Consider the following 24,030-nt stretch of genomic DNA (forward strand, 5'->3'; position numbering starts at 1 on the left):
AGTATATTTACCATCTGTTTTCACAAAAACTGTGTTTGAACACTTGCCTTCCTCTTAGCAATAAATTGTTAAATAAATTCAATGGTGATTTTTTTCCTTTTCCCATTACTTGGAGAGTCTGATGTCCTTTACAATAGCCCACTAACATCAGGCTTTTGGTTGCCATTACACGAGTAAGATTAGCAATTAAATGGGACTTGTTTTGGAGTCAGCTTTCTGGAGTGTCTCTGTGTGTTTCAGAGGGACACCTGATTCACTGTTCCATCTCACAACTGTGTCCACTAAAGAAACTGCAAGCACACTGAAGCTGCTCTGCTTTTCATCTGCTGATGAACACAACAACCATTCCTGAACCAAGCCAAATTTACTATTAGAAGATGCTCAAAGACTCTTAGAGGACTCAGAATTTTCTCCTCAAACACAAAGTGAAACTGAGAAGAGCAGTAATACCACTACAAATATTTTTGCATCTTTTAAAGCAATTAAACCAAACTTATAAAAATCAAACTCCTGACAGAACTAATTTGGGGATCTATAATTATAGTTTTAAGATAAGATCAAACTTATCAAAAATCTGTGGAGGAGAGCTAGGGCACCCTAAGCAGCCTGAACAGTGTGTGCTGGAACACACACTTACCTCATGTTCCCAGACACATTTGTCTGGGAAAATACTTAACTGCTCATATCTAAACCCAAGCAGCCCCAACAGTGAATTCCATAACCCATATTCACCCCACTTTCTTAGCTTTTTCAAAGAAACACATTCAGAAACAAGATGCAACCATTATACTGTAAGATAAACCATAATATGCTTTCAGCATCCTGTAAATGATACCTAAGATACTTAAGAAACAGGACACAACTAATTTAACAGAAGTAAATATAACCTAGCTAGCCTCAGGTATCATTCAAACCAATTTATACACATTTATACACCCTCAATAAAATTAAAGATCATACACAATCCAGGTGCTGTATGACATAAGGTTTTGGATATAGAAGGTAAAAGTTAGTGTGTTTCTGGGCTCCCAAATTTTTAATAGTGGTTTCTATTCCATAACCCGTCTAGATAAGGATTTCATGACCACCTGATTTTCAAAGCAAAAAATGTCAGAAATTACATTTCACTTGGTTTTATTCAGCTACTTTCTGTAGCTGAGACTCCTTTGAGATAACTGACAATCTTAATTTCATTGGGTGCAATCCCTTCATTTGCAAAAGAGACTGATGGCATTGACTCCATGACAAAGTCTGGTTTGAGGGAAATGGTATCTAAATTGCCTCTGCACATCACCAACATAGCAAAGACAGACTTGGTATTTATTTTGGCTTGATACTTATTTAGTGATGGACAACTGATCCATACAAGTAGTTTTGTAATTCTATTTTTAGTATGCTAAAAACTAAACTATTAACTTTGTAATCCAGCAGCTTTAAATGCTGCAATATTATTTAATATAGACTCAGGAACAATAGGCTACAAGATAAAACCATAAGCAGTGTAAGTTTCCAATTGTTTCTCATGTTAAGAACTAAGTAAAAGAAGGCTGATGCTTGGACACCAGATACTGTAAAGAGTTCCACCAAGAACCTGCTAGGTTGTTAGTATTCATAAATGTTACACAGCCAACTCAGGGAGCCATTTCCACCTTATAATGCAAAGCTTAAAGTACTTTACAGGCCTAGCAACTCATCACTAACCAAGGAGAATCCAGAATACAAATCATAGCGCTTCCTAGTAAATAACAGCAAAATGCTGTTTTCTTTTAATAGCAGTTGATCAAATGTTTTTTTTGAGACATGATCCTCCTTCAATGTGCCATTGAAAAAAGACTTCAAGACAGACTACAGAAGCTATGTGCTTAGTAATAACTTAGTAACCTATTATTCCTATTTAAAAGGTAAATAGAAGTGCCAGCTAAATTTCAGACTTCTGAGTTAAGGCACAATAACATCCATATTTTATCACCCCCCAAAAAACGAAACCAAAATAGCTAAATGAGTACTGTGTAGTTCAATTGCCACAGAAATGTTTTCAAAGTAGTTAATATAATGAATTATAAATATATACAAAGATACAACACATATAAATCACTACTCAGAGTAAGCACTTATATATTTTTAAGGAAACCTCTGGGCTTCCAGAAAATAATTTTAACCTTATTAGTAAATATAGTAAGTCAAATTACTAGTATATTTGTCACTAATTTATGCACGAATTTCAATCAGTAACTCATACCATGCATTCAAGTCACAACTGCTCTTCTCTGTATGAGGCTGTATCTGACCTCCTGCTTCCACTCTTAACTAGGACAGACACCATGAAATGGGAAACATTAATGCTCAATCAATACTATCGACATAGGACCTTCAACAGAACCCAGAAACTTATCTGAAAATGTGTCTCTAGCAAGTAAATAGTTATGTTAATAGTGATATACACATGCAACTTTAAACAATCAATTTCTTGGAGCGAGTGCAGCAGTTTTATAATCAAACTTGCTTTAAAATAAACTAGATTTTTGAATTCAAAAGAAACAAACCAACCTGCACTTAGACTTCCTGATGGTTTACTTGTACTTCCAAACCCAAATGATGACGCTCCTGTGGCACTACTTCCAAAGGCAGAGCTACTTCCAAATCCTAGTAGAATAATAGTAAAGACATACAACAAAAAAAATTACAGACACAGCAATTAAAGACATATAGGTTTTAGGTGAGTATTCTAAACCCAAACATAATGCTAAGCATTATTTGTAAACAAATACTCCTAAGATTATTGTCTGAAGAGTATTTATCCTTGACACAGCATTGTGTTAAGAAAACAGTGCAAACTGGAAAGCATCGAGAAAAATACTACCTTCAAAATCCAAAACTGAGTGAAGAAAAAATTATAAAAACAGGTGGTGTGAACTATCAGAGTTTAAAAACTATCTATTGAATTGCTATTAAACTGGCAGGAAATGGTAACCAAATGAGCCGAAATGAAGAAATTTCAGATACAAGTTACATGACTTATCACAGAAAGTCACAATCTTCATCTATAACTCTAGAAAAAAGAAATATGCTTAAAACAGAGTAAAAGCATTTTCTTCAGTTTACACTTGGCTTATTTTGGAGTCGTTCCCTTCCCAGGTTATTAGGGATCAGCTTTATCTAGGAAACTACAAAATAGTTTAAATACAGAATAGAAACAAATTTCACAATATTTAATGTGAAAAATCACCATTAAAGGGCAACCGTAAATGTATAGCTGTGACAAAATTTAATGCTGTTGATTTTGCAACTCACATTCATGTTTCATAATACAAATATTTTAAGGTTGCAAATTGTGTTATTAATATGAGGTCACTCTGAAGAAAAACTAAATTGATATTTGAAACGTGAAATAGAGGCCAGACAATAGGAACTATAAGAACACTGTATACTCTGATTTTGGCTGTCTCAGGTTTTCAAAAAGAAAACAGTTTTTGTATTTATGTTTGAGGAAATCATGCTCCCATCTTAAGTTTCAAGAGAGGAAAAATCCTTTTATTTACTGCAAACTGAGCCTTTACCATTCCTTTACAGAAGTATTTTTGAGATTTTAAAACCAGTAAGGACTGAACACACTATCTGGAGCAGTGTTCTCAAGTTTTCTAAGATTTTAAAATCAAATTAAGGGTAGGTAATGACAAGAATCATTTCCATGTAAGACAGTTCATTTAAATGACACACTCTTTTGTCTTTTCTAAGTTGAAATTCATAACCAATGATCAGGCAAGGTGTCTGTAAATATTTAACAAAGCATAGGATCTATGCTAATAATTTATACACTTAAATGTAAAAGCCTCTGTTTATCACTGTCAATGTAAACTGAACATTAATCAAGGAGAGAGAGCAAATTTCCCCAATTAAAATAGAACTTCCAGAGCATACACAAGAAACTGTCCTGTTCAAAAACCCAAATCCCTAAGATTAAAATCCCAAACAAACTTAAGTAATCATTCAGCCAATTTGTTTCCAAGAACACACCTACAGGCTATTTTGCAGGTATGTGTTTATTCTTCTACATTTGCTTCTATCAGAGTCTTATGGATTTGTTAAGACATTTTGCAAATTAATGATGCAAACAAATACCTTCCTAGGCAGAGAGCTAGGAAAAAAAAGAGAATACAAGTCAGGATTTTGGACAAAACTAAAAGCAATTGGAATGTTCATTTATTTACATATGTAAGACTGGTGAACAATCTTTAGTCTACAACCTTTTCAGCAGAAATGGAAGAATTTTTTTTTTTTTAAGGCATTTAAAACATTGCAGGAAAAACTGGTAATTCGAAAGTAATTTCCTTTTAGCACATTATTTTCACTTTTTCCTTGTTTAGGTATACAGATTTTCTTTTATCTGAAAACACTTAAAATCTGATGAGAAGGGACACTGGTAGATAGAAAGGTATTTTAAGATGTTTATTAAAGGTAAAGCTCATGTAATGTCCAGGTCACATCATCTTTCCAATACTGAGTGACACTTAATTATTTTCAATACATTACAACACTGACTCATATGTTCAGCTCACAGGTAAAATGTAGGAATGGGGACTGAGGCTGCAGAGAAGGGAGGATGTAACAAGAAAAACCATGTTATGTTCGTGCTCAGCAGATGTAACAACTTTCTTTGCAGATCTTATAAAAGCTCCAGAAAACATTAGTATCTGGAGGAACCCCAACCTATATAGACAGGAAATTTACATGCCCATTAGATTCTGGTACTCACTTAAATTCTATCTGTAGCTCTAGTGCTAAGAACACATTACATGTAAAATAAAAAGTCTACATTAACTTGAAATTTATTTTTTTTTAATATTGCCTACTTTTTCACAGTCATGTGTCCTCCTGGAATACAGTCCTCACCAGCACTGTTAACATTTCAATAAGTATTTTGCCCTCACTTTCACATGTTGCTTTTTCAGCTGGGGGAGAGATTTTTTTTCTCCACCTCAGCACTGAGGCACAGAGTGAGTGCTAAAGCAAATAGATTTCAGGATCACAGAATGGCAGTAACTTTTCTCATCTTAATACAAGCAGAAATAGGTCCCCACAGTTAAATGCTGAAAAACTTCCATGGATTATCTACAATGTGATCTAATGTCTCAGGTGCCTAACTTTCATATAGGTAATATTCAGTCAAGTTGTAGTTCTAACACACTTGATGTCCTTCCCTAGCTTTTAGAGCACAACCTCTCTGTGATTACCTAATCCTGTTTATCTTGGGGTTTCACTACAATGGCTTAGCCCTAGCAACTCCATCTGCTAGGCAGGAAGAAGCCTGGAAAGCACAGACCTGCCAAACTGTAAAGTCTTTCCCTGAAAAAGATCATCCTCTTAGTGGAGTGCAAGGTTTGCAAGAGATTCAGCTGTGCGGTATAATAATTCAATGAAAGATTAGAAAAGTTAAAGTGTACCTCCAAGGCTTGAAGAACCTAAGCCACTTGATTGCAAGCCAGTGCCAATACCTGAGCCGAATGGCGTTCCAAAACTAACTCCCAGAGATGGCTGTGGCCCTGGTACAAAAAAAATGAGAACAAACTTGCCTTACTCTTTGACAGTAAAGAGGTCCTTTATTTACTTATTCAAGTACTTGATAATGTGAACATCATTGCTTTCAACAAACCCCATTAAGAACCCAGATTTTACCTCATCAAAATTTCTCACTTAACTGTCTGCCTCTACATTCATTTACCAAAAATCTAAGAAAATACTGATTGTAGTAAGGTGAAACTAACCAAAACTAATAACATAAAAACATAATTTAGTACTTTTAAAAGTTACCCAGTCTCACCGTAAGCTTTAAAATGTTAATCAAAACCTTGAGAGAACTCATAGGTAACAACATTTTGCCACCTGTATTAATGGAATCAGAGTAAGGGAGAGCTTTCAAATTAGAAACATAAGAACTGACACTAAAGTAACTAAAACTGTATTACCTAAAATTAATTTAATCAATAGGAGTCTTCAAAACTACTCAAGTATTCCATCCAAATTTAAACAGAACACTAAGATAAAAAACAAGACAATGACTTAATTTTATTAAATTTATTGTTCATTTTTAAGCAAGTCAATTACACAGTAACATGACAATTCATTTTTTTTCCACACAAGTGATAACTGAGTTCTGTTAAGCTCTGCTACATAACACCATTCAATAAGGTAAACTAGTCAAACCACCTGTTCAAATAATCATTTACAAAAGGCACAGTTCAGTGTACCTTAATGAATTAGATACATTCAAAATTTCAGAGTTTGTTCCATAATTTAAAAAAGTTGACAGTACTTTCCCTGCATATCCACATTAAGATGCAGGACTGTCAAAAAACAATTTCAGTCTGCCAAGATGAAATTTACAGTCTCAGTTCCTTTTTTGATTTTACCTTAACCTTGGGGAATAAAGAATCAACTTGCTAGCCCATCACTAACACATTTTAAAATAATTAATTCTGATAAATAATATATTTTGACAGTTTTCACAGTACAATCTTCTATTCCTGTCTTTTTCAAACAGTTTTCAGTGCACTATTTAAAAAGTTTAACCATTAAAGATAAAATACAGTGCCAAACTCTTAATCCACAGACATCCGCACCTCTGCTCAAGATGGCCTTCTCCATCTTTGAACATACTTGACATCCTGTATCTGTGAAAGTGATGATTTATTCAAATATTACTATAAAGCTCAGATGATTTTGACCTTTTTCCTAAACCATTATGACATCTGGGCTATTTTCATTCAAAATTTCCCATTACAAATATTTATATATAGTTTTAAAATGTGAATATTTCAAGCTCTTAAAAATAATTTCAGTATTTCAAGATTTAAATGGAAAATCATTTTGAATCAAGTGAAAGGCACTGTATGTTGAAAAGTAACAACTTTTGCTAGGAACACAAAATTCTTACGTGATCCAAGCTGAATAACATCTGTATACACCAAGTAGTGTTAAAACTAAATTTTAAGGCCAACTAAAGTTGTTAGCCTTCAGATTCTGCTTAGCAGGGAATAGTTGGAAAACCCAAGCTATTTCTTCCATTTTAAAAAAAGTATATCAGATGTTGCAATTACAAATTTCCACAGATTTCAAACTAAACTTGTTTACATCCAGTTTAAATACTGATACATCTACCTAGCAGCTCTTAAAAAATAAGAAAAATGACAAAAAACCAAAACCCCCTACACAAGTCAGTGAGCTAATTAACTGAAAGAACCCAAAAACACATATCCAGTTCCTTCTCAAGTACACAGGTTTCTATCTCAGTAGGAGGCACTGTTAGTGGAAGACCTTATAAACAAAACACTACAGTCCTCCAGGCCAAGCTTTTTACCAAATGCAACATGCGTTTTTAAAGCCAGTAAAAAACATTATACTAAAACACCTCAGATCATATAAAACAGGCTTATGCCTTAGGCTAACAAACTTTTTATTGAGCAACAGCATATGATATTTGTTGACTTTGTACCATAATGTTCTGAAGGTATCATCACTGCTTATACTTCTTGTAAGTAAACATAATTTTCAATAGCAAAAGACTAGTAAGACTCCTTGAAGCCGAGAGTATTAGCAAGAAAAAAATGGCACTTCCGGCTATTACAGGAACAAGACAAATTCTTTATAACAAAGTGTTTTAACATTTTAGAACTTGATGTATTTGCCCTGTAGAGCACTTCAGTTTAATGAACAGGACCCATTACAGAGAGCCAGACAGGTCAGACAGATTTCCTACTGATGTTCTGCAATTTTTTAAATTACAGCTGGTCTAAACAGTGAGTAAATTTAGCATTACAATTTAGATCTGATTATGATGAAGTCATACACTGGTTAATTTTAACCAAAGTCAATATCAAACCACATAATAAGAAGTTTAAGTGCTATAAAATTTGAGTATCCTTTCCAATTAGAACTTCAGTCTCACAGTGAGTTAAGTCAAAACAAAGTGTGCTAACAGCTGCATAATGCTTCGACTAATTTTGTACTTCACCAGTAAAGGAGAGAGTGAGTTTCTTAGGGGGTTATTTCTATATGACAAAAGGTGAGCCTAAAGAAAAGCATTTCTTTAAGACAGTTTAGTCTTACCCAAAAAACATCAGTTGCAGCCTCATGCATTTACAGGTCTTGGTGCACTAGGCTTTCATTTCCTTTGAAATCTTATATTGTGATCCCATCAACATAAATAGGTAGCATAGCCACCATCATTGTAACTTCCACGTTGTTCAAGATTGCTCAGGGAGGGTGCAGATGAGGCAGTGTTTAAAATTTTATCTGCTACTCCAAAAGAGCATGACCAGCCTCACTGCTACCAAAAAAGCTGTGCTCAGAATGAAAGTGCCAAACTAGGGAGAAAGGTTGTGTACAGCCAAAACTTAAGCATAATTTCAGTAATTCTAGCTTAAAAAACTGCACAAAAATTGTGCTTTAATGTGCACACCACAGTCCTGATGTTGTGATTATCCATCTCAGGTGAGCGGTGGAGTGCATTTTTGCTCCCTTTCTTTCATATGGCCAGGACTCACTGGCTTTATTTATTTCAATAGAAGCCAGAAAGGTCTGGGCATACAGAGAGAACACAGGGTGCATATCTACACCCAGGAACTGGGAAAACATTCCCTGATCCCACAGCTTAGATGTAGCTACTAAACTTTTGACTTCTGAAAAGAAATGTAAAATAAATTATTATTTATCTTTTTTCAGAGAAAGAACAGTAACTAACTCTAAGTTAATCTTACTAAATACTTAACATTGTAAACATCAAATATTTTTTAAAAGAGACTAAGCATTCTGATCCCTCAATACTAGCGTATTATATATTACATTTTTCATCAAGAACTTTATAAAGGCCAGATTAATTTTCTTGTTTAATTCTCATTTTCAAAAACAGCAATAGCAGATCAGGTATTACACAGACATCCCCTACCCCTCCCTTTATATACACCTCTTTTCACAGCCTTTTTTCTCAGAACCTTTTCCCATCCCTCATCTATCCCACCCTTCAAGATCCAGATCTTGCAAAGAAATATGTATGATTTTAACTTCTAGCAGATAGTATATCCAATTCACGACAACATAATACAAAACTAAAACATGAAGCATTTGCATTACTACAGCAAATGGCCATCTAAAAACTCAAGCAATAAAAAGGAAATTAAGATGAGGCAGCCCTTAAAGATTCCTGCAAAACTGAAAGAACAGATTCTTCTCTTTCGCCAAAACAAAAAGTGGCCTTAATCTGAAACTAGGAAAAAGTCAAGCTCTGAAATGAGTCACTTAGGAAAGCTATGAAATGTTCCCATTTAACAAACTTTTAGGGCTTCAAGGTATCTTTGAAATAGTTTAGGCCTGACTAATTCTACTGTTGATCTAGAGAGAATTTGGAGTACCTTTTTCTTTCATCTAACCCTAAAGAGTTTCAAGTATTCTTAAAGTGCCACTCAGAACATCAATCTATTTCTATTTCTTCAGGTCCTCCAGTGAGTTGCACAGAGGGTAAAAGTATTCAACTGAGTAAGTAGTAAAAATATTGTTGTCTACTTCTGCTGACATGTTTGATATAAGTTAATGGCTTTGTTCTATCTGCATCACGCTTGTAGTTGGCACAATTTTGGGTTCTGAAATACTCTGTCAAAACAACTACGAAAAAAAGAGACAAACCACAAACCAAACTTCACACACTCCCATTTGCTCCTTTCACTACAAAATGTTACAAAGTATCTCAAGGTACAGAGTCACATTACCTCAGTTATGTTGGTACAGGCCAATTCTGCCATTTGATTTTTTTTTCCCCCTCCTCTCTTCGTTCCTATTACTAAGAGAATATTCACAAAGTCATGCCGTAAGTGGCATAAGTTCACTGAAGTTATTAGCAGTTCCCTTGAATCTGGACTAGGAAGTTCAGGAACTTCAAATCCCTCACTTCATTTCATAAAAGTGCAGGAATGATTTTAAATGTGACATCCCGATTGTATGACTTTCATAAACAACTAATCCTTTAAAAAAACCAAATGTAAGATAAGGAAAAAGATGAAGAGTAAATTACTTTGGCAATATTAGGCTGCACAAACACTGTGCAACAATACTACTATCTGGATTAAAACCTCTGAAGCATAATATTACATTAACTCATGTTTTCTGTTTAAAACCAAACTCTTTTGAAGATGCCACCTCAAGAAAATTTCAATGAATTAACATAGCAACAATAGAAATACTGTGGTCTATGACTGAAATTCTGAAAAGTAGTATTTCACAAAGATTTTGGGTTCTGTTCAAAGTAATTTGGGATACCTATAATTTAAACCCATCTCCCTGCTGTTTAGAAGGGTGAGGGCTGGAAGCATATTGTATTTCTCTTATGAAAAGGCAATGACAATTGAGTAATGTGTCGAACTTAACATGGTTGCTGCATATGTCTCTAATTAGCATCATTCAAAATATCACTGCTGTTACAAGACCAGAGAAAGCACTATCGCTTTCAGTACACCTATGTGAATAATATTTTAGGAAATTAAAGGTAGAATGAAGCTACTAATACTCTTCATAATTTGCTGACACAGATATATATCCCTGTTCAAGTAAAATTAAATGGAATTGACCTTATTTCTGTTCCCTGATTACATACAAATTCAGTTGTCTGTATTCTGAAATTCCTCAGAGAGGGTTGGTTAGTATAACAACCTCAATTAAGGTGCCTTAAATTATTTCCTTTGCCACATGTATCCACTATTTATTTGCAGTGGGTCATGCATTTCCTTTGTTTTGGTCTTCCTCTTACTCACATGCACAGGCAGAACCAGTGACCCATTCTACTTTCTCTATTAATTATTCACAATAGTAGAATGGCCAGCAAAATGCTCCGACGTCATACTGACAAAAGAGTTGGCTGCAAAATAAGCCAGACATTTGACTTCCTATTCTACAGAGATTTGCTTCACTATCCTTCTTGTTCTACAGCATTTTTCATTTTACAGTTCCAAAGTGCTATATAAAAAAGCATTATTAATTTTACATAAAGAAAAGATAGTATGCATTTAGATATTCTCTCCTCTCCAATTTAAAATAATTTACTGTAATGATACAATTTCTGGAAAGAGGCTATACTACGTGTATTCAGAGATGTTACTTAAGAGTGAAGACTCACATTCCAAGGGGTAAGTTAGAACAATACAGTAAGTATCACTAATACAAGTAAATCCACAAGATTAAGTATCTGTTGTATAATTATTGCTAAGTCTACCCTGCATTTTTCTATTGGCTATGTATCAGTAACTTCGCTCATCACAACGTTTAGATTTTCAGTCTAACACAAAGGAAGACCTCATAGAAAATGTTACACGAATTTACTATTGTCATAACACTAATAATCTATAACTTGAATGCACTCAGACCTGTAGCAGGCTGTTGCTGCTGAGTAAGTGTTGCAGCCATTGCAACGGCTGCTGCATTTGGTATGTTGCTGAAAGGGGTCGGTCCAGTGGTAACGCGTGGTGCGCTTTGCCACTTCTTTGCTTCTGTTCGTCTTGCCTCAAACACATCCATGGCATCTCCCAGAAAGCTTTTCCTGTAGCCAAGGTATTGGTCTTTGAGCATCTGAAGGGGATGGGAGGAAGCCATTTTAGTTCCATGTATCAGACATAAACCCTTAACTTAATAAGGAAAGAGACGCTGAGTTATAAATAGTTTCCTAAAAGAACAAAGAAAAACCCACAAAAAACCAAACCAACAAACACCACCACCAAAACAAATGAGAAGCTCCCTCCAAAACCCAAAAAACCTTGTCAGGTTATGAGATAGAAAGAACTGGTTTGCGACAGCCACAGCCAGAACACGCTGCATACTTAAATTCTGCAAAGCCATTGAGGATAACTGATACCATTCAGTATGTCAGCCTGAGTCTTTCAATGTTGGAGCAAATCACCACAATTCAATTTGAATCACTGCACTTAGCTGATCCAAGAGGAAAAATAAAGCCACATTACTAGCTTATAAAATAACACACTCTTCTTCAGTGCTACCTTTCCACCATAGAGTCTGCTTTTGCTCCCTATCACCTTCACCTTCTTTCCTTCCTTTCACTCTTGCATTTCTTCTTACCAAAAAGCTAAATTTTTGAATTCACTCTTGTTTCTGATGCATTTCATTAGCAATGTAATACAGAGCAAATGCAACAGATCATTCTGCCTTAGGGTAACAGGAAGCCCAAATCTCTTGTGTCATGATGCCACACCTTCCCTTGCCTCTGCCCTTTCCCCCCCTCAAAACTCCACCACCTTTGGCAATAGCCCAGCTTGGCTTGCTCATCATGAGCAATTTCTGTCTGTCATACATGAGGAAACTACAGGTATCTTGCATAACAAAAATGGAATAAAAAGCTTTAACTAGATAACTGATAATTATTTCCATTTTATAACAGGAAATCTTTAAATGAAATAGATTTATTAAAGGACAACAGTTTCCAGTTTATAGAAGGCGTAAGAGGAGTTTGCAGTCCAAAAATTCTCACTCAGGATTTGAACCCCTGTAATTCCAGATCAACCAGCAACAGCAGGAACCACACAAAGAATGCCCTCATTATCACATCACAAGTGCTGTCTTTGGAGAGAAAAGACAATTGTAAAATTCTGATGGAATTTAATACAATAGCATACTGACTGCCCTAAGAGTTGACAAATTCCATTAGAAATCATAAAGCAGTTTTTAAGGCTATGCTATGCTGAATGATTTAGTAACATTACCTACTCAAATTGTGCCCAAGCACACTTACTTTTCATCAGGCAAAGATATGAACTATGATCACAGCTCTGCCTTCCACAAACCATATCATAACCATCAGGTTAGGCAGAGACCAGTTTCAAAACTGCTCTCCCCTTCTAGCATCTTGTAGCCGAGAAACTAAAAGAGATGGTTATAATGACAGATTCACTTAAGCAGTACGCATCTTTCTGTTTTTTGAAGCTCTATTTATAAAATGCCTTCCAAAATACCAGCATCCATATTCACCCACTAGATTAAACCTCAAAAAAAATTTCCCAGAAGAAAAATCTTCAAACCACTCCCTTAATTTCAGGCAATAGAATTCTACTCTAAACTAAAGTCTTTCCTGTTCAGTCACACTGACAAGTACTGAAGAAGCTATGGCTTACATCTGCACACTAATCCAGCTGTTCATACGTAAGAACAACAAAAATGTATCATCACAAGGACCACTGCACAAATTCAGGCTACACTCAGATCTCAGAAGCCACGAGCCCTGAAAACATTTGGGAAACCTTTTGGGTAATTCTGCTGAAAATATGGATGAACTGATGCATTCTACACCTGGCTGAATGAATTAAGAGCAGCACAAATACCTGCTGGCAGGTATTTGTAAACCAGTGAGTATCTATGCTGACAGAAGCAATGCAATGAATCAAGATCATACAAGATCCTCAGTATTTCTGAACTTTATTCAGAAAAAGTAAAAAATTTCAGATGTTTAGAGAACTAGCAATGCTGTGCAGAAGAAGCTCAGAGAGGGAAACCAGCAGAAGTTTTAACACAGCTATTTCCATTAAGGAAGTCACTTAACAGAAACAATTTCAAACATTTGTACTCTTCTTCAAGTTGGTTTGTTTTGGTTTGGTTTTTTGTAGGTTTTTTGAAGGATTCTGATGTTTTCAAGAAAAATCATGAATTGAAAGGATTGGAGGACAGTGACATTTTGTCAACATATCCAGAACAGTAAATGGGAAAATGGAAATGGAATGAGCCATAGTCCGTGATGGAAAAAATAGGCCTAATTAGAACCTTGGATACCTAAGCTTTGATACTTTTATTTTTCTTTCTACAAATACTACTTACCCTGAAAGCCAGGTTTAAAAACTATAAATGAACAGCACACAACTTTAAACAACATTCTTTGATATGCTGAAAAATCTTACATATGGAAAGTCACTTTTTTTTTCTCCTGTTACCTATTTGAGCAAGAGCAGATTTAGATCATCTTTGCCTAAGATCAAGAGGTCATTGGGCAAAAATCAAAACATACAAGCATGATCTTGAAAACAGACATTTTAAAAATCAACAATTAGAAGGAAAGGAGTTAAATGAAAAACATTTTCTAACACAAATGACTGTGGTCAGTTGCTGTCATCCCCATTAGTAAATACTTTAAATGCAACTTCAGTTGAACAAAAGCTAGTTTTTTAATCAAAGCACTTCTCTGGGACAGTTTGAAAATTTTTAAAGCAGCCAATTTAACAGAAGGACAAAAAAAAAAAAAAACCAAAAACAAAACCACCAAACAAACAAACCCAAAACAAAACCACCTGAAGATGACCCTTTACAGTCATACAGGAAATACACAGGAACACATCAAAACATACCTTTACATTTTCATGTATTGACTGAAGTTGTGCAGCTAAAGCTACAAATGTTTGATAGATTTTCTGCATAGCCATAGACAAATCTGTAAGATGCACATAAAATATTGGTAAGTAACAATCTCATTATCAGAAGAAAAGATTTAGTGTTTATACCAAAGTAAGAAGATCACCTAAAACCCATACAGCACACAAACCACAAAAACAATTTCATGAAATATGAGATTTGACCCAGAAACTGGGTGCCACAAATTATCCAAGGATTTGGATAATTAATTAATAATAATTAATAAATTTAAATTAATTATCATTAATAACTTTCCAAGAGGGCTTCCAACTTTATTTTGAAAGGTACTGTTCTCTCAGATTTATTTTTATATACATGGTAAAAAGCTTCCTATGATTCTATTATTTAGAAAAAGCATTATTTAAACTAATTTTAACCTAATTACATAGGAACATTTTTTACCTCACTTTTACCTAGATACGTTAAATCAGATTTGCTTGCCTTTGTATATATTTTCCACTCTTTCTGACTTAAAACATACTTAAGTGTTCAGTTGATTTTGTCAGAAGTAGTAGAATGAAAGCTTTATTTACATTTTAAAGACATAATTAATAAGCATCACAGGATCTCTTAATCTGGCTCTACCAACAAGGATATCATAATCAAGAGAAACACCAACAGGGAGCTTCTTGCCTTTTATTTCAGATATCCTATTTCCCACAGAGATATAAAAGTATTTTCAGGGCATTGACTGAACACTAAGGCAAAACCTTAGCACCAAAGGGAAAATCTCAAGGATTTTGGCAGAATGAGGTATCTGCTCACAAAAAAATGCTGTTCTCATAGAAGCACTGAAACAATGTACCAAAGTGGAGGACATAAAAGTACTGAAGTTGTTCTTTCATTGTGAAAAGATCAGCTATTGTGTTTCCTCTGAATGATGCACATAGCCTGAACACAAATATATTTAGATATATGTACACTAAAATGCATAGTAGCTATCAAGTTCTTGAAGATGCATAGATCTAGCAATGATTCTTGAACTGAAAATGTTTGCCTACCCATAGAGGAATTTCACCCCTGAAAAACAGGAAAGCTGTAGAATCAATTCATGCCAGCCCACAGGGTTGTGGAGGCAGCAGTATCTAGGAAGACTGGTCACCAGTTCCAAATTAGTCTGGAGGCAATTTGCTGATACTGACTACTAGATATTGCAAAATTTTCAGGACATTCAGAGTCATGGAAATCTGCATGGCAAATGAAGTTTTTTCTGTACAGTAACAGCTACATATGCAATCACGTTGACTAGATCACCAGATACTGCTGACAATATGCTCTGACACAACAGATTGACCCTTGCCTACACAAGCAAGGAACCTTTCGATTATAGTAGAAACTGCTGAAAACCTTAGGAAAACCTGTGAAGGCATCCTTCTCATATTCTTGATAGACAAGAAGGTCACACAAATATAGAGAACCCTCAAGATTCAGCAGATCTTTTACTATGGAAGCTAGATCTAGACAGTCCTCTTGCTTTTTGACATATAAAGTCCATATAAAATTTGTGCACCATTCTGTGATGGCAGAATGTTCAAGTAGCACTTAGCACAAAAAGACAAGCACTTGAAATCATTACTTATTGCAGGACCTGTATCTAAAATGGCCCAGAAGATAAAGCTGTCTATGACCACAGGAATGGTAAACAACCAGAAGACTACTGCCCAGAGGTCAGCATTCTTTGACCAGAGAGATTTTCTCAAGATTGAATGATGTGGCAGCAAACAAAACAAAATGTTCTCAGTTGGTCAGAGTTGAAGGCAATGCCAACAGGTTCCAAACTAAGGAAAAGCTCTCATTTTGATCTGGTGCTAACAGATCAGGTACCCAGATTTGTCTGGCCAGAAGGCCACTGCAAAACAGAAGGTGCCAGACATCAGCTAGATGGTGAAGGGAGGGAGATGCAGATGTAAAAACAAACCAGGCTTAAAAATCACAACTCAGGAAATGGATCCATGTTAAATAGTTCAAGAACCCTTATGAATGGAACTTTTAATTCCAAATCTTTACCTTGAACAACTACAGAATTCATCTGAACACTAATTTGTTCAGTACATTAAATGAGAAAACCCAACAAAGAAAGAGGGGAAGTTTAATTACTAAGTTTTCATTATAAGTTGCTAAATTTTTTGTGTACAAAAGATTAGAACTGAAACATTTACCTTGTGGAGTTATGTGTGAATTATTTGCTTGAGTAGCAAGATGATTTTCCAGTTCTTCAATTTGTTGCCTGTACTGCTGCAGCTGTACTTCAAACTGTTCAACCAGGATTCTGAAGTAGCTAAATGAGTAATACAGTGAAATTGTATGATTAAATTTTACTAATTTGTCTGAACTTTTTAACCTGATCTCTGTTAGCTGCAAATTTTTGTTCAATTAATTGCACAGTGAGGTTGTATAACATTGTTGATGTCACTCTACAATCGCAACAAGAGCGAAGGGTATTTTTCATGTGGAAGACACAAAGATAATTTAAGTGAAGAAATAAAACACCAATTCTATGAAGCATTCCATATAAATGTTACAAGAAGCAAGGGAAAAAAATCATATTATGAAGTTCATACAATCTTTAAACAGTTCAGTTGGACTAGATGACCTTGAAAAGGTCCCTTCCAAATCCCCTGCCATAAGCAAAGACATCCTGACCTTGAATGCTTCCAGGGACAGGGCATCCAACATGTCACTGGGCAACTTTCTCCACTTTTACCAGGCTCACCGAAAAAGTTTCTTCCTTGAATCTGCCTTCTTCAGTTTAAAATCATCATCCCCATCATAATAGGCCCTACTAAAAACTCTGTCCCTGCCTTTTGTACAAGCCCCTGTTAAGTACTGAAAGGCTGCAATAAGGTCTCCTCAATTCTCCTCTTCTCCAAGTTGTACTATTGACTATTTTCTATGAGTAACAGTAACTTACTCTGCTGGGGCTGTATTTTCATGCTGAAGACCAGGAGGAGTTTTCTGTGTTCGCAATGCTATTTCTGCATTCTTTAGCTCCTAAATAAACAAGAGAAAAATTAATAAAATATAAGCTTCTGCACAAAGTGTTCAAAAATAAAAATGCTAGGACTCTACTCTTCACTCACATAAAATATTTTCTTCATGTATTTAACACTGTGTAAAATATGATCAGAATTTATCCAAAGAACTGGCTATCAGAAAGTTGGAGAACCACAAATACCAACAAAAGTTTGGGGACAGAACAAAAGATAGCACATACTGAAAGCACATCAAGTGCTCAGAAGTTGAGAAAATACTACAGTAAACTGTCAGAGACAATTTTTTTTATTTTACTTCAGAAATATTGTAATTATTGAGGGGTAGAGGAGGAAAAAAGCAATAGTCAAGTACAAGGAAGTAACATACCTAAAAGAGAAAAAATAGGAAAAAAAAGATTATTTTGACTTTTTAAAAAACATAAATCACTTTAGATAAATGCCTCTCTATGGAAATTATAATGTTATACATGATAATTACAGCATACACTTCTGCTTAATACTTCCTAATAATTTTACCATTAAGAATTTCTCAGTGCCTGGTTCTGTGATTATACTCAACTGCATTATGTACAGAAATATAAAAATATCATTAACTAGCTTTTGTTTTCACAAAATGTTGAAAAGGGGCAACTATAGAATAAAGAAAAACATCAAATTTTTGACTTGAGAATAAATTATCACTTATTTATATAACAAGCAGCCTTGACATGCTAGTTGAAATAAAGGTGGTACAGAACTTGAAAAACATCTGCATCAGAACTTGAGATCAAACTGTCTGCACAGTTCAGACACAGATTGGTGGACAGAGAAGTGACTCAAGTTCCCTAAATGAATAGTAGTGCTAATCAAGAAATTTTGGTCCCTGAAACATTATAGGGTAATCTGGTATTTTTTTCCTCCAAAGCTATCAGAAGACCATGTCTTCGTATTTTTGCTGCTCCAGAGTCTATTATGTTGTTACAAATGTGTCTTCACTAGCAGCTGAATGTATTACTAAAACTGAACTAAAGTGCACACACATTCCTGTCTATTGCCTTTGCTTTGTAGGACTGCTTTCCTGAATAGAAGTCATTTTACTGCTATGGTACTTATCTGAAAATACTGACAGCACAAATTTCAGTTTCCCCCAGTAACTTCAAAGAGATCAGAAGTGATTCAATTTTTCATTCTGTTAACAGCTGTTTAGTTGGGACACATGTTGACTGATAAAGGCTAGCTATCCTATATGAAATAATCAGCACATAAACTCTACATAACAAAGGTTATATTCAATTATACCTGTGCAGTTTCAACTTTCAGCTTGTCAATATTAAGAATGTTTCTCTGTAACCCACTGGCAACGACAGAGAGAAGCTGTTTCAAAGCTTTAATGTCTTCTTGAACTTTAAGCATCGCTTTAGAGGACATTCTACTAATTTCTTCCTGAACTTGTTTTTGTTCTTTCACAAATTTCCTGGGGAAGGTAAAAAAATGGGGGTGGGGAGGAAAGAAACATAATATAATGAACCTGAAGTACCCATGTGTTTACCTCTTGGTCACATTATTTAAATAGCTATTAAATTTATTTTTCCAAAACCAAGGACTGAACAGTAAAATTACCATATGGCATAGTACTATCTTAACTCCTAGCATGCTAATACTGCAAGTAACCAAACCAAAACAAAAGCAATCCCCCTTCCCCAAATTCCTCAATTTTAAATAGCAAGTGTTTAAAAATGTTATGTTGACCCCTGACAAACTAAGATATACAGAACATTTTATATATACAGTAATACATAAGCATCTGTGAAAAAGCAATTACCACTTTGAACTCACAAATGCAAGGCATGCGGCCCAGTCTACAAACCATTTCCTTCCTGCCCGAGGGAAGACTTTTATAATTCTCTATTCCATACAAGATCCATGATGCACATGCAATATGGATATAAGGTTCAATGCTCACTATGCATGTGCAACAGGCTTAATAAATACTCTGAGAGAGAAGGGTACAAGCATATTGTTGGGCAGACCCATTTCCATAAATACATGAAAAAGTGAGACTCAAAAAAACCATGCTAAGACTTCAGCTACTAGAACTATTCATTCATTCTGTTCCCAAAACTGACCTGTTGAGAGGCCCTGGGCTAGTAACTTATCCTTCATGCAGCCTGCAGGAATGTGTTCTTCTTGTCACAGAGCATCAACAGTATACAATACTTTAGCTGAACAACCATCATAAATAAAAATCACTACTCACTGTAGATTTTCTACATCTTGACATATGACTGGAGGTAGATTTTCATCCTTCAGCGCTTTGCTATCTCTACGAGAGACAATGAATGTTTAGGTGGTCCTTCAATACTGCCAAACATTTTTGCTTGTCTAGTAAATATCACTAAAACATTCAGGTGAGTGATTACACAGTTTTGCACTCATTGCATGAATATTGCAACTAGGAGTGACTTGGATTAACGCACACAGATCCTATGCCAGGGTTCAAGTCTGTGGCGTGAGAACTTTGCAAGTTTGCAGAAACCACTTTTCGGATCAGATGATCGGTCTACAGCAGATGCCAGATAAGCTGTAGGTATTGCATTTGAAGGAAGAATTGCTTAAAATCATGACCAAACATTAGTAAATTACCTATATGGCAAATGTTGGTTATACAGATCTTTTTTCAGTATCAAATCAGCAGAAAAGTGAAGATATTTGTTTACTTTTTTCTATTACAACATGGAACATAACGAAAATCTGACACTTACTCTGGTCTTGTTCCTGTTTTGTCACCTAGAAGATAAAAACTGTAGGTCATAAATAAAGCTTTGAAGAAGAAACAAAAGAATCTTAATGAGATTTTAAGGAAGAACTAATGACTACAATCTACTTGATTTCTCATGATAAGCGGAACAGACTAGGCTAGCTGTAAGAGAAAGTGGGTTTTAATTTACAACCCCTTCAGAGGTAACTATATTTTCAGGAACAATGGCTCAACAGTTGAAGTGCTAACTTCCTGGCACTCGGAGTAACAACCTACACAAGTCACTACAAACACATGAACAACTGCAGTTGCATACGAAACCTGTTTCTGCTTATGCAACCTCAACTCACTTTGACCTGAACCCACAAAACATTCAAGTGTTAAAATTCAGCAATGGCAGACTCCTCTCAGCTATGAAGGCAATGAACACCTGCCCACTGAGCTTCCTCAAAGAATTCTGCTAATGCATTAAGTCCAGAAGTGAGTGAGATTTTACAGAACTGAAAATATTACTGCTTACCTGCCACCTACACACTCTAAACTGCACATCTGTGGATCAAGATGCCAAATGCTTCTGAGTGACAGAACAAAACTGAAAACAGCATCATGCATAACAGGGCACAACTATTTCTAGTTATGGCTATGGCAGTAAATGCATTCCATCCTGCAGCAGTCTGCTAGGAAGAGTACCCACTCAGCCCAAGAAAAGGGCTTCATCTTCTTCAGCTGAATCTAATTCACATCCTGTCAGTGCCACAAAGGCAGAAAGCAGCTACACAGCTAATGCTAGTACCACAGACGTCTGAAGCTGCACAAGTCAGTGCTCCTGCCAGCAGAAAGTACTAGTTTTAGAAGCAACATCTATTTAAACTGTTGGCAGACTGTCACCCAGGACTTTAGACTGATTGCACTCACAACCATTCCCTATGGCTTCTACTAACGGGAAAAAATATCTACATGAAATTAGGGGGGGAAAAAAGCATGATGGACAAACACCAGAATTTAGGACTTCATATAAATGATAATCTAAAAAAATAGGCAGAAAGATATGCACACTTTACTTTTGTTCTCCAGATACTTCTTTCTGTTGAAGTTGTTGCTGTATGTCACAATACTTACAAGACAAAAATTTGACATCAGATTTTGCTACTTTCTAGGCAAGTAAGTGCTTCAGATTTTACCTTTTTAACACTCTCTTAGCAATACAAGAAGAAAATATCTCTTAGAATAGGTTTTTGTTCCCTGCAGCCATATTTTAAAGAAATACTAGATGGTCAGAAGCAAAAATTTTTATTACCAGTTACAGAAGAGAGAACACAGGCTAGTCTTGGGATTGCTAGGGCACTTTTCTTTCATAGCCTTATCACCTCCTTCCTTTGCTTCATGAGGAAAAGGGAAATAAAACCCTCAAAATCATGGTGCCACCACTCACACAGGTAGGGATATTTATAAGGGCTGCTTAAGGGCTGCTTCCCAAGCCATTAAGAGAAACACTTCTGAATTAAAATCTCAAAAAAAGTCTCCTTTGACATTTCCCACTGCTTAGCTAAGGGATCTCTGCTCATCCCCACAGCAGTAGTCCAACTCAGCAGTTCCACTATACAACATACAGGGGAATTCAGGTTACTCATTTAAGTTTCCACCCTAAGAGGTGAACTAAACAACACTACTACCAAAGTTAATTTTCACTCTGTGGCTCTCTGGTCCTTATTTTATGATACTTGTATGTTATGGAAGTATTGTGATATCTGAATATTATAGTAATCAAAATCCCCCATGCATCAGAGCCTTTTCATTACCCCAAGTTTCAGTAGTAAATTCCAAAAACAATCAAGATCATCCAGAGTACTCCAATTTTGACAGTCAATAATGTCCTCTCTTTTACAAGTAAGAACTCTTCATAAATTATGCTACTCTCTAAGCTGGTTTCATGGAGCTTATATATTGTCTTCTCTTTTAGCTATTGGCATACCTAATTCAAACTTTCAGTCCTGAATGAAATAAAAGATATTACATTAACAGATTCCCCAGCAAAAGCAAGGCAAATTAACAAGTGTCCATATGTCAGTGCTCACTATTCCCTTATTCAAGTACTTTAAAGCTATCACAGAAGTAAAGTTTTTATAACTGCTTTTAATAACCTGATAGAACATCTCATATATAACTACACGCCACCAGAAACAGTTTGGAAGAGTAATATCTAAAAATTAGGACACTTTAGTTGTGCAGGCTTTCAAAAGAAAAAAAACAAGTTTAAGATCTGCTACAGCTGGACAACAGTAATTTCAAACCAGTGCTCTTCACACTTGTAACACACTACTTAAACATAGCTCTGCTCCTCCCTCTAGTGACAATCTACACAGAGCAGAAACCTGTGATGGCATCTCTGCAAGCAGCCCTCAGTCTTCACTCCCAATAAGCTCAAGGATTTACATCCTGCTTCTCAAGCTTATACATATTTTTAAATTAATTAATTAGTATTACATTGCATTTGCAAACACAATCTTGTTCTTCCATACAAGCACAGTATCTAAGAATGAAATCAACTGAAATGCCTTTGAAAGAGGGAAGTTATAGATGTCAACTTTAATCCCACACTCCTAACCCAATAAAATAGTCTTTGCTGTAGTGTTCTGATAATTCTCTCAATTTAAAAAATGTTTAAAAACAAACTTACTCTTTTTGTCTGAAGAACTGCTAAAATCAATGCCACCAAGCCCTTCACTGGCAGTAGTTGAAGGAGCTGCAGTTGTCCCCAGAGACAAACCCAAAGCATTCTGCCCAAGTCCTACAAAAAATCCAAACAGTATTTTCACCTTTTGCACTGTTATCAAGACTACAACACAGCACAAATTCTTCCTATAGAGCTAAAAAAGGAAGCTATGAAATGACAGTGATGTCACTGACACTGACGACAACACTGACAATGAAATCTTTTATTCAGACCAAAACCCACCAAAAATAAGCTTTCAATTTCTCTATAGATAGTCATGTGTCATTGTCCTCTCCCCATATATCATCAACTTCCTTGAGCCAATTATGGGAATGACAAAGATTCCCTTATATTTTCACTTTTGAAAAAGTGTTAAGTAAAACTTAATTTAAGAGTAAGAAAGGAGACAATTATTTCAGTTTCATTTTTATTGTCCATGGATATCAACACTGTTCTTAACTGTAACACTGTTAAAAACTACACTTCCACAGTGCTAACACTTTGTATAAAATAAACCTTACATTGTACAATCACACATTACATGTCATTGTTTCCAGACAAGAGAAAAAACTAAAATAACTTTCACCTGTTGCTGCTGTGCTTGTATTTTGGAAGAGTGAACCTCCTAAGCCTGCTAAGGCTCCTCCTAAGGAAAGGCCGGTGGAAGCAGTTGTAGTCGGAGCAGTTGTGCCACCCAAATTTAATGTAAAGCCAGTAGTTCCTGTAGAGAAAGGAAACCAGATTAATGCAGACACTGCCTTCAAATACTTTCATAGACAATCTAAAATAACTAAAAGATCTGAACAACATCTTTATCATAACTGGATAATAAGTGATTTTATTTCCTGCAGAGTTTTCACACAAAGCCATAGCCTTTTGAATTACATGTTATTTTGCTTTGCAAGCTCATAACCCTAATTAGTCCATATTTACCTGCAACTATACAAAAATTGTGGCAGTTGCCCACAACATTACAGATTCTAGAACTTAGGACAGATTTTAGTTTAGAGCATAATTGAACTAGTAAATGACACTGATTTTTATATTAAAATGCTGAAATTTCAATGTTTTAACATTAAAATATTTACACAAGACACATAATACAATAACATTTCCATGGTGGTTTGAGCTGCCTTCTGGAA

General features: G+C 35.4%; 1 protein-coding gene across 2 annotated transcripts in view; it reads right to left on the reverse strand.

The window, feature by feature from the left end:
• Window positions 1–24,030, reverse strand: part of NUP58 (nucleoporin 58) — a 36,010-nt gene that overhangs the window by 4,356 nt on the left and 7,624 nt on the right. For both annotated transcript variants that reach the window (XM_054654683.2, XM_054654682.2), the window contains exons 5-15: window positions 23,475–23,609; window positions 22,853–22,963; window positions 20,180–20,204; window positions 19,675–19,740; window positions 18,717–18,891; window positions 17,357–17,436; window positions 16,605–16,723; window positions 14,382–14,464; window positions 11,406–11,607; window positions 5,442–5,540; window positions 2,548–2,643 (exon numbers count right to left, since the gene is read on the reverse strand). In XM_054654683.2, coding sequence (XP_054510658.1) covers window positions 2,548–2,643; window positions 5,442–5,540; window positions 11,406–11,607; window positions 14,382–14,464; window positions 16,605–16,723; window positions 17,357–17,436; window positions 18,717–18,891; window positions 19,675–19,740; window positions 20,180–20,204; window positions 22,853–22,963; window positions 23,475–23,609 — 1,191 coding nt within the window. The remainder of the gene's footprint in view (window positions 1–2,547; window positions 2,644–5,441; window positions 5,541–11,405; window positions 11,608–14,381; window positions 14,465–16,604; window positions 16,724–17,356; window positions 17,437–18,716; window positions 18,892–19,674; window positions 19,741–20,179; window positions 20,205–22,852; window positions 22,964–23,474; window positions 23,610–24,030) is intronic.

This window comes from Agelaius phoeniceus, chromosome 2, assembly GCF_051311805.1.
Source record: "Agelaius phoeniceus isolate bAgePho1 chromosome 2, bAgePho1.hap1, whole genome shotgun sequence".
NCBI lineage: Eukaryota > Metazoa > Chordata > Aves > Passeriformes > Icteridae > Agelaius > Agelaius phoeniceus.